This window comes from Cyprinodon tularosa, unplaced genomic scaffold, assembly GCF_016077235.1.
Source record: "Cyprinodon tularosa strain WSP-4 unplaced genomic scaffold, ASM1607723v1 ctg71, whole genome shotgun sequence".
NCBI lineage: Eukaryota > Metazoa > Chordata > Actinopteri > Cyprinodontiformes > Cyprinodontidae > Cyprinodon > Cyprinodon tularosa.
The window spans coordinates 502,501-519,384 of record NW_024039463.1 but is presented as its reverse complement, the minus strand read 5'-3'; the positions used below and the strand labels follow the sequence as shown (position 1 = coordinate 519,384).

The 16,884-nt window shown below is 37.5% G+C and overlaps 1 protein-coding gene across 1 annotated transcript in view; it reads left to right on the top strand.

Moving 5' to 3' along the window:
- The window catches only part of b4galnt3b (beta-1,4-N-acetyl-galactosaminyl transferase 3b), a 33,578-nt gene extending 18,724 nt beyond the window's left edge, over positions 1-14,854 (top strand). Inside the window, exons 9-20 of the mRNA XM_038268831.1 lie at positions 63-129; positions 275-409; positions 534-643; positions 2,493-2,593; positions 2,929-2,996; positions 3,090-4,293; positions 5,421-5,680; positions 5,984-6,137; positions 6,214-6,286; positions 6,386-6,539; positions 9,118-9,244; positions 12,604-14,854. Coding sequence (XP_038124759.1) covers positions 63-129; positions 275-409; positions 534-643; positions 2,493-2,593; positions 2,929-2,996; positions 3,090-4,293; positions 5,421-5,680; positions 5,984-6,137; positions 6,214-6,286; positions 6,386-6,539; positions 9,118-9,244; positions 12,604-12,715 — 2,565 coding nt within the window. The 3' untranslated portion in view covers positions 12,716-14,854. The remainder of the gene's footprint in view (positions 1-62; positions 130-274; positions 410-533; positions 644-2,492; positions 2,594-2,928; positions 2,997-3,089; positions 4,294-5,420; positions 5,681-5,983; positions 6,138-6,213; positions 6,287-6,385; positions 6,540-9,117; positions 9,245-12,603) is intronic.
- Positions 14,855-16,884: the final 2,030 nt, after the last annotated feature.

The following is a 16,884-nucleotide window of genomic DNA, read 5'->3' as shown; positions in this document are numbered from 1 at the left end:
TCTTAGAAACAAGAAAAACTGGTTCCCATAACTGTAGGTATTAAAGTATTTTCTTTCCCAAGTGGCAACTGTTGGACCACGTCTTCGAATTCAAGGTTATTGAATCTAAGCACATCTCTCTTTATGCTGGTAGGTACCCCATCATTGTAGGTGAATGAGAATTTCATTCTGATGGTGAATATTTGTGCATCATGACTCATGCTTGGATTTGCATAGTGATTGATAATTTGCAAGTCACAGTACACATGACCCATTTCTCATATTCTTGCTGCAGATGAGTCTGACTTGCTGCTGAGCGAAGTTGCCCACATACCACAGACAGCCGCGAGCCACCAGAACACTCCCACAAAGCAGAGCAGCGCTGCAGCAGATATGCTGAGGGAAGACCCGAGAGACTCGCTCTACCAAGGTGAGAGACGTCTCTAAATGGCTTCATTTCCTATCGCCCCGGAAGCTAGTGTTGAGCAAGTCTTCACACACCAACAAAGCAAAATATAACCATGATGCATATCTGCCTGTTGTTTGTTTTTCAGTCCATCTGATTAACAGCAAGTTCCTCCAAGGCGTTCTTCCTGATTGCACATACAACCCCACCTACACTATCAAAGACTACCCTCTGCTTCGTTACCAAGGACTGCAGTTTGTATGTCATTATGCACTTTATGGTAGCTGGGTTAATGTTAGACTGCAGCAGTGTCAGGAGGTTTGGAGGTGGGGGGCTTTCTGGTTTCACGCCTTCTCAGGTGGAAGAAGGAAGTTGAGCCGTGTAAAACTAAAATGTGATGACTGGCAATGATTTAAGAGACACGAGAGGGATTTTACTGACAAAGTACAGGGTGAAGTTCAGCTGAAGAGTGACAACATTAATATTGAGGAGCTATAGAAATGGAGAAAGTCAAACAGAAATAAAATTTCACAATTTAGCAAACAGTAAACACATTCTTTGTGAATTACATGGAGCCGATGAGCTGTTTTTAAATCCTAAATCTGCTAAATCAGCAATAGGAAAAAGGAACATTTATCTTCTCCACGGATTCTCCTGACAGATTTTTTTTAATGTTCATCAGTAAGGTTAAAATTGGGCTGAAAGCCACGGCTGAAGCTGTCAATACATCCACGGAAACACAACCAGCTCATTGTGGAGTAGAGGCCTTTTAGAGTAGAGCTGTGGAGAGCTGCATTTAAAGCTACAGTGTGTAATAATTACAGGGATATACAGTCAGAAATGTAATATATTATACATCACTATGTTATTTATCATCATCTACAAGCTCAGCCTCTTAACCTTAATATTTGCATTGCCTTAGAATTCGTTATTTATAATTACATAGGAGCGGGTCTCGCAGCCATGGAGGCAGACATCTTTGTGCTACGGCAGCGCAGAGCCAACAAACTAGCGATTGCGAGAACGCCCATTACAATAACATGCTGCGTGATGATGCTGTTACTCTCCAGTATACTTATTCAGCAACGTCCCTGACATTTCACAGGTAATGATTCAGTAATTTTCTGTAAAATAATTTTCTGGATATATACCTCGGTTACTTCTCTCCGGCTCCTTTGGAGATCTTTAAGCCTTTCCTCCTCTGCTCTAGTCACCCCGCTGGCACCTCTCCACTCGCCTGGCCCTGGCTGCACGCCCACCCCGGCCTCTCTGCCCTCTTCCTCGCCCTCTCCCTCTTCCTCGCCTTGTAACCCCCGTGCCACAAACAAGACTTGGACTCTGTAAACGGGGAATATATATTCTTCCAGCGAACACAATCTCGCTGTTAAACTAATGACTACAATTACTTCGTCTGTTTATATCACCATGCAAAGCAGCTCACCAAAACATCACAACGATGTAGAAAAAATAACGGGTATATTTATTATCTTAAGTCTACATGAAATCTATACTCTACGCAGACTAATGAAATACTATCTATAAAATTATCTATGTAAACAAACCTCATCACTTGAGAAGGTATAATGCGGACATTTGGAAGACATTTTGTCCCGTAACGCTCGCCGTACTGTTGGGGGGGAGAAGCGGTGGGGGGGAGATGTTCATGTTGCTGCGGTCTGCAGTCTGGACGTTAGATGTCGCTGAAAATTACACACTGTAGCTTTAAGTAAAAACGGAGTGTAACAAATTCCCTTTAGAAGACTTGATCTATTTGAAACATGGAGGAGGTGGCATCATGCTGTGGGACTGCTTTTCCTCAGCAGGTAGAGCAAAGGCCACACAAGTATTGAGGGAAAATATTGATGTAGCTATGTAGGGGAATCCTATTGGAAAAACGTGAGCCCTTCACTCTGTGAAAGTTTTTGTAAAATCAAACTAGACTTGACCATATTACTCTAAGTGAGCTGGATCTGACAGTTAGTACTATCAAACTGCCTTATGAAAATTAGTCTAATTCCAGAATTTGACCGTTCATGTGTATCTGATCATAAACTGCGTGCTCTAGGTTTTTTTGATTGGTTTACAATGTTTTCCTTCATTTCCATAGGTCCATATGTCCTATATCTACCCAAATGACTACACTCGGCTCACTCACATGGAGACAGAAAACACTTGCTTCTACCCTGAGAGCTCCTACTACAAGAAGATGTGAGACTTTTGTCAGAAATCATAAAATACGTGCGTTTCAGTCAATCAGCTCATTTATTTTAATAATAAGTGAGTCAGAATGACTTACTAAACATGTGGTGCTTAAAAACATTTGTGAAAGGGTTTTAAAAAATGAGCAAATTAAATATGCGTTAATGAAATAAATGAGCTTTATGGGATTTTCTGATTTATTGAGACATACTCATGTATGTGGATGTCTTTGCAGTTTTTAAAGCAAAATTATTTTACCAAGGAATACAGTGTTTGCTGTGATTTATTGAATGATCTCAACAACCCGCCAGTGCCTTTTTAAAAACTTGGTTTGTTTCCACCAGGTATGGTTTTTCTAGATATATGAGATTTGATCGCCCAGATAAACACAAAAATGGAAACACAGGCAGAGGTACTTGGCTTTTTTAATTTGCTTACATTAACATGCTTGCATAATCAGAATACTCTACTTTCAATTTCTGACCTTGCTTCTGGTGAATGCCAGATTTTGGTTTGCAGAATAGGAATTCGGTTCAGGAGGAGGAGGAGGATGACAACAATGCCAACGAGGAAAGGAAAGAAACGAGGATCGACCAGATGAATAACAATGTGGACCCAGACTATGGAGATGATTACGATGATTATGTGCAGAACCGTAGGCGCAAACTATTCTCCTTTGTTGCACAGGACGCTAATGAGACACTGGAAAAATACCCTGATGAGAGAGGACATATAAAGGACTTTGAGAAAAGAAAAGAAAAGAGTGGAATTTCCAAACTTAAAAAAGATCCAGGAAAAGCACCTATGGAGGTCTTAAAGCAAAGTATGCACCAAAACAGGACTGAGGAAAAACAAGAAGTCTTAATTGAAAAAAGAGAACCAGTGAAAAGAAAGGTCAGACCAGTGAAGAAACGCAAAGTCAAACCAGAGCAAACAAATCCACCACTACCTGTTGGTAAAGAGATTAAAGCAAAGCAACAACCAGCCGTTCTGCCACAGAAACACACCCCCAGGCAGCGCCCACTGCGGAGAGCTAAAAAAACAAACCATACTCAAATACGAACATTCAAAGACCCACAGGTTGAAAACCGGGACAGGCATGCTGCTGTGCCTCAGAAAACCAATGTAACCAAGAAGCAGAATCTTCCAGACAGAAAGGCGTTTCATCCGGCCATCAACAGCCATTTTACCACCCCCAGCAGAACTGGCAAAGAATTTATCGTAAAATCAAATGAAGTGGAAACTGATCCCAGAAAAGGCCTCAGAGAAAAGGAGATAGAGCTGAATAAGCCTCTAAGGCAAGACCTGGACAATCAAATCAATGCCAATAACATGAATGATAGAAGAAAAAATGATAAAAAGTGGTCGTATTTGAGGGAAGATGGAGGTCCCACAGACGAGGGAGACACTGATCATGTCAGGGCTGAAAGCAGAAAAAACACAACACAGGGAGATGGAGACTCCATGTGGGAGCAGCAAGGAGACTTGCCTATTGATCCAGACGAGGAGGATCAGACTCCAGCGCCAGTATTCGATGCTAAGGTCAACTGGAACCAAACCTTCCAGGTGGACCAGCTGGACCTCCAGTCACAACGTTCTGACTGGATTGACCTAAACTGCAACATCTCTGGAAACATGCTGCTAAACCCCAGCGATGCTTTGACTGTGGTTTATGCCTTCATGGATCATCTTAATGCAAAACACAACGGGTGAGCATCGATTTGACTGTTTGTACACAGAACTTCAAATATGAAAATAAGCAGCTAAGATATCCTTCTAGAGAAGCATTAAATGAGATGCATATAAAGTAAAATTTTGAATTATAAAGATCTATTATGCGGCCATGAAACCTGACGGTGGCGAGGCTTCAGGGGTGGATGAGATCCGACCTAAATACATTGGAGCTCTGGGTGTTGTTGGGCTGTTGTGGCTGACACGCCTCTTCAACATCTTGTGGCATCCTGGTACAGTCCACCTGGACTGACCAACTGAGGTGGTGGTTCCCCTGCATAAGAAGGGGGACCAGAGGGTGTGTTGCAACCATTGAGTGGGTAAAATGAGTATTAAACATGCCGGAATTTTTCTCAGTAAATATATTTCTATATATATGCACTGGTATGAAATTCTCCCCAAATGCCAGTAACAATCCATGTATTCCACACATATAAAGAAATCAAACATAAATGTCCAAAAATAAGTTATGTTTGATAATGTAGAATGCTCCATTTTTAAATTACAGTTTTATAATATGATTTTATTTTAGTTTGCATTTTTTTTTATTCCTTACTAACTTCCAGGCAACATGTTTATGTTGTTTTTTATTTGAGATGAAAAGAAAAAAAATGCCTAATAATTAAATGCTCAAATAAAAACATTCTATAAAATAGTTTTTATTTTTCAATCATTTGTTTTGCATTATATTTTTGGCTGCAAGTCAAAAAAAGGTTGGGAAACACTGGAGCAGGAGATCCATAGATAGATCTATGCCCTGCTGCATACTACACTGGTCTGTTGTTGTAAAGAGAGCAGAGTGAATAGGCAGAGTTCTTTATTTACCCTCACCTATGGTCATAAAATATGTATCATGACCAAAAGAATCCCAGAAACAAGCAGCCAAAATGAACTTTCTGTTGCGGCTGGGTGGCTGGGCTCTCCTTTAGCAAAGGGGTAAGGAGCTTGATCATTCGGGAGAGGCTCGGAGTAGAGAGGGACAACCCAGGACACTATGGAGGCACCTCGGCGTTCCCCCCGCAGAGCTGGAGGAGGTGTCTGTGGAAAGGGAAGTCTGGGAGCCTCTACTGAGACCTGCATTATTATTTTGTCTTTGTTTACGCAGGCGATTCACATTGATCCGTGTGATCAACGTTGTGAAGCGTGTGGACGGCTACAGAGGAAGCCGCTACCTCCTGGAGCTGGAACTGAAGGATGCAAATGGCCAGCTGCTCCGCCTGACGCACTACATCTATGCTCTGATTCACCACAGCGAGCAATGGAGTCAAGACTTTGCCTTTCGTCGCTCAAAGCCTCAACTGGTTCTTTGCAACCCGGTGGGGTTTCGCTGGAATCCCGGCGCCACCGTTCATTTCATAGTGCCTGGTAAGCCACATCCTCTGAGGTTTTCTTATTGCAAGTCTCTGAAACTCTGAAAACAGGTTTCTAGTGACATGAACTAATGCAATTACATTATAAGACATTAACTTGAGGGAGAAGGGTATTGATTCAGTGCTGTGGTTGGGAGTGATTCCTCTTTACCATAAATTGACTGTTTGTTCAAAATACAAACAAATATGTAGCTGATTGTAGAGTTTGAGTTTCCATGGATGTCGTTGTTGGTCCTCTTCTTTTATTCTCCATTCCTGATTGTAATTCTGTTTTTTGTTTTTTTTTCCCAATCTCCAGTCAAAAATCAAGCTCGCTGGGTGCAGCAGCTGATTACAGATATGGAGGAAGTGTTCAGACAAACCGGAGATTCAAACTTCAACCTGATCATCACAGACTACGACAGCACAGACATGGATGTGAAGCAGGCCCTGCAAAAATCCTCACTCCCCAGGTCTTTGCTTGTCCTTTTTTCTTTTTCTCCATGAAAAAAAAAGTGTAAGCTTAACTTGCCATTGCTGGTTTGACAGGTACCAGTATGTGAAACTGACTGGAAACTTTCAACGCTCAGCCGGTCTGCAAGCAGGAATCGATTTAATAGATGTGAGAACTGCAAAAAAAAAAACCAGCAAATAAAGCAGAATTTCAGATGTTTGAATGGAATTAGCATGATTGTAATCCCATCCGATATTTCTTTCTCAGGATGACCACAGCATCGTTTTTCTTTGTGATCTCCACATCCACTTTCCTTCTTCAATCACTGATACAATCAGGAAACACTGTGTGGAGGGATACATGGCTTTCGCTCCCATAGTCCTCAGACTGAACTGTGGCAGTACACCCTCAGATGCCAGAGGTAGTCAGAAATACCTTACTATCCTGTTTTTGCTGTGAATGTTCTCTTTCTCATTAAGATTTGGTGCAGTGAGCTGATTCAAGGCGATTTCAGACCAGATACTGAAAGGAGACAAAATATGTCAAATCTTTACTCTATGAGGTTTTATATAGGATGTCAAAAACCTGCTCTCTATTATTTTAACTTCACGTCTTGATTATTTCTATCCAATGAATACAGGCAGTTCTAAAAATGTGGCTTTGCTATGAAATGTAATAAGCAATGAATAGTTACTGTTGTCTGCTGAAAACATAAATTTGCTTGCATACATTATGCATACAAGCCACATAGTGTAATTAAAAAAACAATGCATTTAAATGGAATAAGGATATGTTCAAGTTGTTTTAGTTTTCGGTCATTTAAGCATTAAAAACCCAACCATCTCTTTTAAAAGGTACTGAAAAAAATCTGTCTAATAAAACATTTAAAGGTTTTTTTTTTATAGTTGTCACCTAAACTTAAAGCTACAGTGTGTAATAATTACAGGGATATACAGTCAGAAATGTAATATATTATACATAACTATGTTATTTATCATCATCTACGAGCTCAGCCTCTTAACCTTAATATTTGCGTTGCCTTAGAATTCCTTATTTATAATTACATAGGAGCTGGTCTCGCAGCCATGGAGGCAGACATCTTTGCGCTACGGCAGCGCAGAGCCAACAAACTAGCGATTGCGAGATCGCCCATTACGCTCGAAAGTAACTACGGCAAGTTGAGAGAGATGAACTGAGACGGTACTGAACAATAGATGGCGGTATTAAAATTATCTATGTAAACAAACCTCATCACTTGAGAAGGTAGGTGATGCGGACGTCGTGGAAGACATTTTGTCCTGTGACGCTCGCCGTACTGTTGGGGGGGAGAAGCGGTGGGGGGGAGATGTTCATGTTGCTGCGGTCTGCAGTCTGAACGTTACATGTCGCTGAAAATTACACACTGTAGCTTTATATAGGTGGAAACCTATATAAGGAAGAATTATATGTAATAATCATGATTGATTTATTATTAAAACATTTATCAACCAATTGAGTATTCAATGTGGTGAGACTACTACTCACTCAGAGCAAACATTCAGCCAAACCCATATAAAGAATAAATACCTTTATTATTATTTAAATATTTTGGGAAAAATTGTCCTTGTTAGTTCATATGTTCTATCTAGAAATCCTCAGGTTGCACAGTTTTAGCTTCAAAAGGTTAACATTTTTTAACAAAAAACATATTATATAGAGCACTGTTTGATTTCTAATTAGTAGCCTAATCAGCTTATCTAAAAATACTCAACAGTTTAATCCATTAGCAAAATAAACATTTATTTTTGCCCTAAATAGGACATAATACATTATATAATTTTTATTTTATTTTTTTAACAAAACCTCTTTTAAGAAGTGAAGTACCTGTTTTTATTTACACTAAAAAAAACAGTGTGTCTGATCATATTTTCATTGATCATTATAAAAGATTAAAATAATTCCAATACACTAAAGAAACCAAACTGGTGTTCTTGTTTTTTTTTCTTTTCTTTTCTTTTTTTGTATATTTTTGTATGTTTCTACTAGTATTCTGATGCCTTTTGATATCTGAAGGTCTCCTTGCCATGACCCTAATATTTAGTTTTCTTGACTCAGATCTTTCTCCTGTTTAAATATGAAAGCCTGTTAGGCTCTGTAGACAAAGTTTTTAAAATTACAAAGATTAATTTAAATCTAGATGTGGCAGCAGCTATAATAATTAGAAAAAGGTTCAGTCTGCAAACTTATTAAAATATGTCAGTTTATAAAGTTATGCACCAAAATGGGAAGAGAACACTTCTACATACTTTTTGTTTTTTTATATTTAAACAGGCTGACTTTTTTTCTGTTGTTTTTTTTTTTTTTTTTGCGTACACATATTTGACCTTATGTTAGGAAGGATGGCTACTTTTTAATGTCCCAACACTAAACCTACGATTTAAATAGATTTTTCTGTTTTTGATTTATATTCCTGTTAGTCTATCAAAACATCACCTATTAATGTTCCCATTGTCGTTTCTGGCATCAAGCACACTAAAACCAAAAGCAATCCTCATTGTAGATGCTGCCTTTCCTACTTAAATCATCAGGTTAAACCTCTTCCTGACATAGTCTCATTATTTCTTCATATCGTAAAATGTTCTCATCTCTTGCTGACCAGATGATTGCCAGTAAGCGATCAGACTTCCAATAGAAGAGTGAAGGTCAAAGTGGTAAAAAAACAAATCATTAGACACTTGAGGTATGGATATATGTTTTTAGATTTATAGCACAGAACTGTACACTTGAGGATTTCACTTCTACTTTAAGTCTTTCTGTTTTTTAATCTTTGCATTGTTTCTAAGCATCCTTTAGGAAGATGCTTAAGTAAGATGTGTATTAAGGAGCATGTACATTTAGAGTAGAATTGTTTATCAAGTTATTGCAGCTAATGGTATAGGGATCATACTGATCTTTTCTGAAAAAAAAACTAAAAAAGAAGAGGATTTTTTCTCTAAAGAATCAAATTTCTGCACCTTCAGGTTACTGGGAAGTGAACGGCTTCGGTTTGCTGGGAATCTATAAATCTGATCTGGATGCTATTGGAGGAATGAACACCAGGGAGTTCAGGGAACGATGGGGAGGAGAAGACTGGGAGCTCCTTGACAGGTCTGCACTTCTCTCCCTCCTGATTCAATTTTGTTGCACCTTTTCCTCCTTTTGGCACCTTTTTTAACCATAGAGCCAATGTGACAATTTAATTTCTATTCTAAGTCTATCTTATCTATAGGATTTATCTTATCTAGATAAGGTTTTAATTAAACTATTTAATCTAATATCTTATTTTTTTCATTTATTTTCTATAATATTGTTTTTGCTGTCAAATATATTCTAAATTAAGCAGAGGATGATGAGTATGAAGGTTATGAAAATCAGGTTTAGTTTGGTGTAGCTGTGTTTTCTAGAAAGGTGGAAACCTGTTTCCAGTGGGAACCATGCTATGCATTAGGGGTGGGTATTGGCAAAGAAGTCACGATTCGATTCGAATCACGATTCACATGCCACGATGCGATTCTATCACGATGCATCACGATACTTGAAATATTGCGATGCATTGGGATATTTTCACTGAACACTGTAAGAAAAAGATCCAGCCCTTACCAGTGGCTGACTGGCTGGGTGTGATCTGGATAGTGTCTTCAATTGATACATAACTGAAAGCAACTGAATTCATACATAGCTGTATTTATTGAAATTACTTTTGGAGGTGTTGCCATGAAAACAAATACTGGACAGAAATATTACTATTACTGGCATGGACACACTGACAAAAAGATCTTAGGATTCATCAAACTTAAAATAACAAAATTAGGATAATCAGTCCGGACATGCTTATGACACAAAGCAGCAGGCGTCAACACATCCGCAGCGACATCTGCTGGACTGGAAGTTGTATTCCACTTGGTTTGATTGATGTGCGCCAACCATTAATGTATTTTATTTGTTCATTTTTTTTTTTTAATAATCGATTCTTGCCTTCAAGAATCGATTCAGTAGATCACAAAAATTAGAATCACGATGCATCGATTTGACGATTATTTTGCACACCCTTACTATGCATGCTGTATGAATCCACAGGTATGAGTGTTATAATTACCACCTGGGCTCTATGGATGTTTTAGACAAATTTGAAAATGTTGTATAAAGATAAAACATAAGTAAAACTACTTTGATGTAAATAGTCCTGCAGCATTTGAAAGGCAAACTCTCCATTTCAGTGACCTCATAAAAAATGCCTATTTGCATGTGTTGCCAACTGAGATGTAAAGTAAAAGTAGTCAGAAGATCTGCTGTTGCATTTTATTTTTCAGAGTTAAAGTGTGTTTCTTCACTGTAATGGTTGTAGAGGGCATTAAATTCATCTCTACGCTCAAGTACACTATCGTAAAAATATGATAAAAGTAGTTTTTGAGTGATGCACAATTATTTTAAAATCGAAAACTAATAAATGATTAATGCAATTATTCAAAGCCAGGCTCGGACGGATAATCTGTGATACCGGGAATTTGCCCGGTGGGTCTGTCCTAATTTCAAAATGCGAGGTCCGGCCCTCCTTAAATCATACCGGCCCCAACACTTACTCTCCGACTGAAGCACCTACCTGTGACAGTAAAAAAACTGAAGGAGCTCAGGAAGTAATACAATGTCAACTACCTAAATGATGCATGCAGTATATATAGCCCTGCCTTGTCATGCACATCCTTGTGACGGTTGGCATATGGTGTAATTTTCTATTTCTTTAAACTGTAAAATCCTTGCAACAAACTAAATTATAATAAAACCAAAATGCTTTCTTTAAACCAAACTATGATGTTCCTCTTAAATTTGGTGAATTTATTTTCGAATATTTTTCAAAAATATGTTGCAGTGCATGATGGGGTTTTGCATTTAAGTCTAACGTTTCCCGTCTTACGTGCATTGTTGCCAGGTTGGGATGTTTCCTAATCAGGCAGTTTAGGATGGCCATCTATGGGTAGATTTATGGCCAAAGAAATCAATAGACTTTGGTTCAAATTGGGCGAGATTTCATATATCCAGGCGGTTGATGAACAGTTTTTGGGTTGGGAAAACATGAGTCGATGACATCTGGCAACCCTGCTGATGTAGTGAGTGGCGCTGACGGCTTTGTGTCAAGGTGTACAAGTCACCGCTTCACCACTACTACTCTCAATAGTAGTAATATCAGTAGGACTGCTGGTTTTGTTGATTTCGGTCTGTTGACTGATGGAACCATGGTGTTTACATTATTCCATTTCATTGCCCACATGCCACCTAGACTCGAAGTGAATGCTTACACACCGCTGAGCTTTAATGTATTCATTCTTGAAGAAATGTCTGTCTGCCTCTATATGTATATATGTATTGTTTAATGTTGGTGTTTTTGCAACACTCGGGCTTACGTTGTACACCTAGTAAGTGTGAGTGGGTGTCTGGCTTCGTGCAAGGGTTCACGTTACGCAGCAGCAGTCACTGTCGCGTCAGTGTTAATAACCAAAGCCAGTAAAACCACATTATAGAAGTTTTGGTGATGGTTGTTGTGTGATGCTTGAAGATAGATTGGTTTAACCACAATGTGTATTCATATTGTGCTTCGATTTTTTTTTTTTTTTCCGGGGGGGCTGGTGTAGATTGAAAAATGCAAGGGCCAAAAAGCCTTTATCATGAAGCCTGAAAAATAAATGCAGCTGAGGTATTGTGTGTAGAATTTTAAGGGAAAAAAAAGTAACAATTTGGAGTAAATCAATTGGAAAAAAAAATGCAGCACTGCAAAAACATTGGATGTGCTATACACTGTTGATTGTTTTCAACACAGAGTCAGCCTGAGGAAGAAAAGTGTAATCGTGGCAACTACTTTTTGCAATTGCTCTGAAGAACTAATTGTATACAAGGGACTATACACGGAAACGTGAGTGACCGTGGAAGGCTTTAAACGGGGGTAGAGGTTAGGCTTCCAGCAAGAAGAACCCCATAAACAATGAAATGGTTTAGATCAAAGCATCTTGAAAGTCTGCAACTAAATTAAAGTGAGAAAATATGTCAAGATTTGAAAATTGCTGTTCCCATCTCATTTGACAATACATTCAAGTATTTTGCTAAGAAGAGTAGGCAAAGATTTCTGTCTCCAGACATAAAACTTGAAGAGATATACACCAAAAGAGCAACTGCATTCACAGTGAAAAGAGGCAACATTGATTCAGTTCACATTTCGATCTGTAGAAATCTTTTGACAAATTGTAAATCTGTCACATAAGATGTAGAAATGAGATTGTAACTTGTCCTTTTGATGAAACATCCAGAGGTATAATTTATTTTAAACAGTCATATGCGTAATAATGAATTTATAAGGATGATGGTTTGGGTTTTGCTCCTAAGTGTGTGTACATATGTACCCAACAATCAAAGCCGGTTTGTATTTAAAGAGAGGCATGCTTTAGTTAACCAAACTTAAACTCTGCTCTGTGCTGCAGGATCCTCCAAGGTGGACTGGAAGTGGAGAGAATCTATTTGAGGAACTTTTTCCACCACTATCACTCCAAACGAGGCATGTGGAACCGGAAGATGTCAATGAGCCAAGTGTGATCCTCATCCAGCTGCGACGCCTGGGCTTTGTCACGCCTACAGCCGTGGACACCAAAGCACTTTAAGGCTGGACTATGTCTCCTGCTGCGTCTGTGTCAAACCTGCTGACCATCGGAGACAGACAGAGACATTAGATCAGCTACTGACTTCATCCACTCAGGCTGTTTGATGAATGTGGTAGCAGTGGAGATTATTGTTACCGAGGTGATGCTGCCCAGAGTTTATTCACTGGATTCCCTGCTGACTACTACTACTGTAGCAGATGATAAATGGCACTGAGTTTAAGCTCCCGCCATTCACCCTGCTGCCTGATGAAATGCTAGTCTGCATCAGAGGCTGAAAGCAAAAAAAGGAATTTGATCCAAAGATGAAAACAGACCCATACTTACACTCCAGGAATGTATGCAAGAACACCCAAGTGTCCTTTTTTGTTATGATCAGCCTGGCACATGAGTCCTAACTGGCGGACAAAAGGATGGAAAAGTTCATGTTTGGTTTGTCTATATCTTAAAAGAAAGTTTATTTTGTAAAGTACAGATTTAATATTTATAAAATCAGTTTCTAGTTGAGGTTTTATTTGCACATATATTTGCATAGAGTTTTATTATTGCTCCTCAAGTGCCCTGATGCTTGGTGGCATCCTATTGTTATCTGGATGGTAAACAGCTGTAACTAACATTTGACTTAATGTTGCACAGACAAGTCATTCATGTGTTTAAATTCCAGATTTATTATTTTTATTATTTCATTCTTGAGATGCGTAAGACATGTTGTTTTATTTTATGTAAAGCAAAGGAAACCCACATAAACCAGAGGTTATTGAACTGGTCTTTGGTTGTAAAAGCATTTCTGATTCCTTTATATCTACAACTTCTGACCAAAGAGGATATCCGAGTGATGAATTGCTTGGTGGACAAATATTTATATATAATTTTTTAATTGCATTAGTTAGAAATAAGGTTTTGGTGTTCGGCATGACAGAAACAGATTTATCTACAACGACAGAGTTTGTGTGCACAAACAAGGAATTTGTCTTTGGTTTTCCATCTTAACAGTACAAACAGCAACAATAATACAATGTGACTTAAAGGGATAAAAGGAAAATACAATAGGAAAAACAGGATAAATCTTGTATCTACAAGTGTGTGCTATTATATAAATAAGTAAAAGAGGGAAGGCAGTTTGTAATAATGCAACAGACTTTAATTGGTTATTTTATCGTTAGTCAGGACAGTCTATTAAACATGAAAAACAGCAGGTTTAAGGTTATTTAAATGTTCGGTAACAGATTATCTTTTTTATTAAAATTTCTGTTGTGTACTAACTTTTTTATTCTTTAAAAATACAGCTTGTACTCAGGCAGATTATTTTTTTAAAAGATATATTTTTATAATGCAGGATGCCTAGTCAATCAGGAAAAGACTGCAATTTCTACCCTCTTCAAGTCTGGATAAAATTCGTGGGAAAAAAGGAAAACATCTTTTTGTATTGTCCTGTATATCCTACTGCCCGTTTAAAATTTCCTTCCTTTTATTTTACAACATTCATCTATTCATTATTTTAAAATCTACCCGTTAGGTTCCACATTTAAAGCCTGATCAGTCTGAAAATAGATGCCGGAGAACTTTTTTAGCTATCGTTGTTATACTTTAAAATGACTGGAGCCTTCTTGGATTTCATTCAGGAAATATTTGTTTATAGATAAATTATGTTTAAAATCAAGCTAGAATCTGTTTTTCCTTCCGGTAAACATTCCACCTGAGTGCAGTCTTCATGTCATTCTGACCCGTCACTTTATTGCAGATGGAAACCAAACTATTAAGCTTGTCATGTAGGCCAGTAATGTTGACTTTCATTTGCAGATGCCAGACATTTTCTCTTTTTCTGTTTATAACACTGAAGGTACTGTCTGCTTTTCTGTTTGAAGCTGTTATCTCAGCTATAAAGGTTGACATTTTCCCTCTTGTTGCTGCTCAGGACTGTTGTAATAACTCAAAGTTCAGATGTAGTTCATTGTTCTGTGTTAAAAAAGGCAGCTCTGCTTAATTGAAATATTTGTGTCTCTTCTCTCAGGGACGTGTTACACTGCCTCGACTAAACCCAAGAGATTTTTATTTTTTTTTTTCTACAAAATAAAAAAGTGTCAGTAAGCTCAGTGTGTCATATGGATTTTTTTTTAAATTATTTACCACTAAAGTAAACTTAAAAAATAAATATATGGTGACTGTGTGATTTAAAGCTTTCCTCATGGCTCATACCTATTGCATGTGGCCCAACTTTAATGAGTCCATCTCTCCCATTACGTAGGTTGATTCTCTTATTTCTAAAGCTTAATACCTATTTCTGTAGTTTTGATCATTTATTCAAAACACTCAGTCATTCACATAATGCAATTTGAAAGATATACAACAAAGACTTGATCTATAATTTTGTATTGAGGCATGCAATCTGTTATTTTGACACAATAATTTATCTGCCACTTGTTCAATTCAATAATACTTTATTAATCCCAAAAGGAAATTAACCAATAATTTAGTTTAATTTTCTTTGTATTTTTTCCCCTAATTTCAGAAGTTCAAACCCATGCATACGTTTTTAACAAATTGATTATTTCCTCCTATATTTTCCAATAATTAGATTTTGATTGTTACTTAAAGAAAAGGACAACCCTTAAAAGGGGATGTTTCAATCAGAAATTTCAGGCATCTCAAAAGTTTGTCCATTTCGATGGACTTGGTGCATGGTTTGGCCTCTTTCTGCACCGGTGCAGCAAGGCATTAAGGCAATAAGACAGGGAATTGTATAAAGTGTGATTTTTATTAGGGATACATCTGCTTACTAAAACACTATGTAGAATGATTGTTTCAAAGTTGATGGACAAGTTTAAGGAAAAAAGGAACCATTATTTTTTAAATTTGGTTAAAAAAAGTAGGTAAGGTTTGACAGATAACAATATGCCTAAATAGAGAGAAGGTATTTTTTTTATTTGTTTGTCACATTTGATATTTATTACATAATTAGATCAAGTTTTATATTTGATTCCTTTGTAGAGACATATTCATGATGATATTAGGTCTTTCAATGTATTCTATTTAAAGGTACACACAATGCTTCTTTTCTCTGAGATACCAAACAATGCTACTCTTCCTTTTTTGATACTTAACATTAAATCTCACATTTTCAAATGGGCAGATATCTTTTTTTAAACAATGCCGACCATTTATGTAGAGTGGCACACCCTCTTTCTATATAACTTGGTAAACCTGTCAGAGGCACCAAGGAAAATAACAGATGACTCATGCTTATTAGTTCAGAGATTTTTTTGTACACGCAGGTAAATCTCAGGAAATTAGAGTATGTGTTCATATGAGGCTCATGTGTCAAGTTAAAAGTATTTTTTAAACAGAAATTAAATATACTTTTTATTAAGCCCAAATTTCTGTAATTACCAAAGCATATAGAAATTACAAACAAAGCTGTAACCACTTTTACTTTTCATATTGAAAATAATAATCCCCACAGCATGATTCTCCCACCACCATGTTTATTATGAAGATATTGTGCACAGAGTGTTGTATAGGACTCACAGAAATCACAGCCCTATACATGTAGTGCAAAAATTTATTGTTTCCTCATTTGATCGCAGCTTCTTTTTTCACATTTTATATGTTCCCTATACAGCTTCTGGCTAACACAAACAGGACTGCTAATGGTTTCCTTCTGTTTCAACAATAATTTTCCTAAACTTAATATTTTTTGTGAAAGGTTAGTAGTTATACTGTTAACATATTCTATAATCTATACTATAGATTATAGAATATGTAACAGTATAACTGGGGTATAAATGGGTTGGGACAAGTGGGACCAGTGGGCACTGTGTATAGATTCTATACAGTGTGCCCACTGGTCCCACTTGTCCCAACCCATCAAATTCGGTGGACTGCCCAGTCTATATGCAATATTGTAATACTCTTTCCATTTCTGGATAATTAATTAAATAGTGCACAATGAGCATATAGTCAGCATACTGATAACTAAACCCTTTTCTTATTACATTTTGTTCCTGAGACTACATTACAAACAGAATTTAATTAATTGGAGCAAAGGGCTCATGTACAGATGTAAATCATACTTTTTAAGATTCGAGAATAAAATCATGCATCATTTTC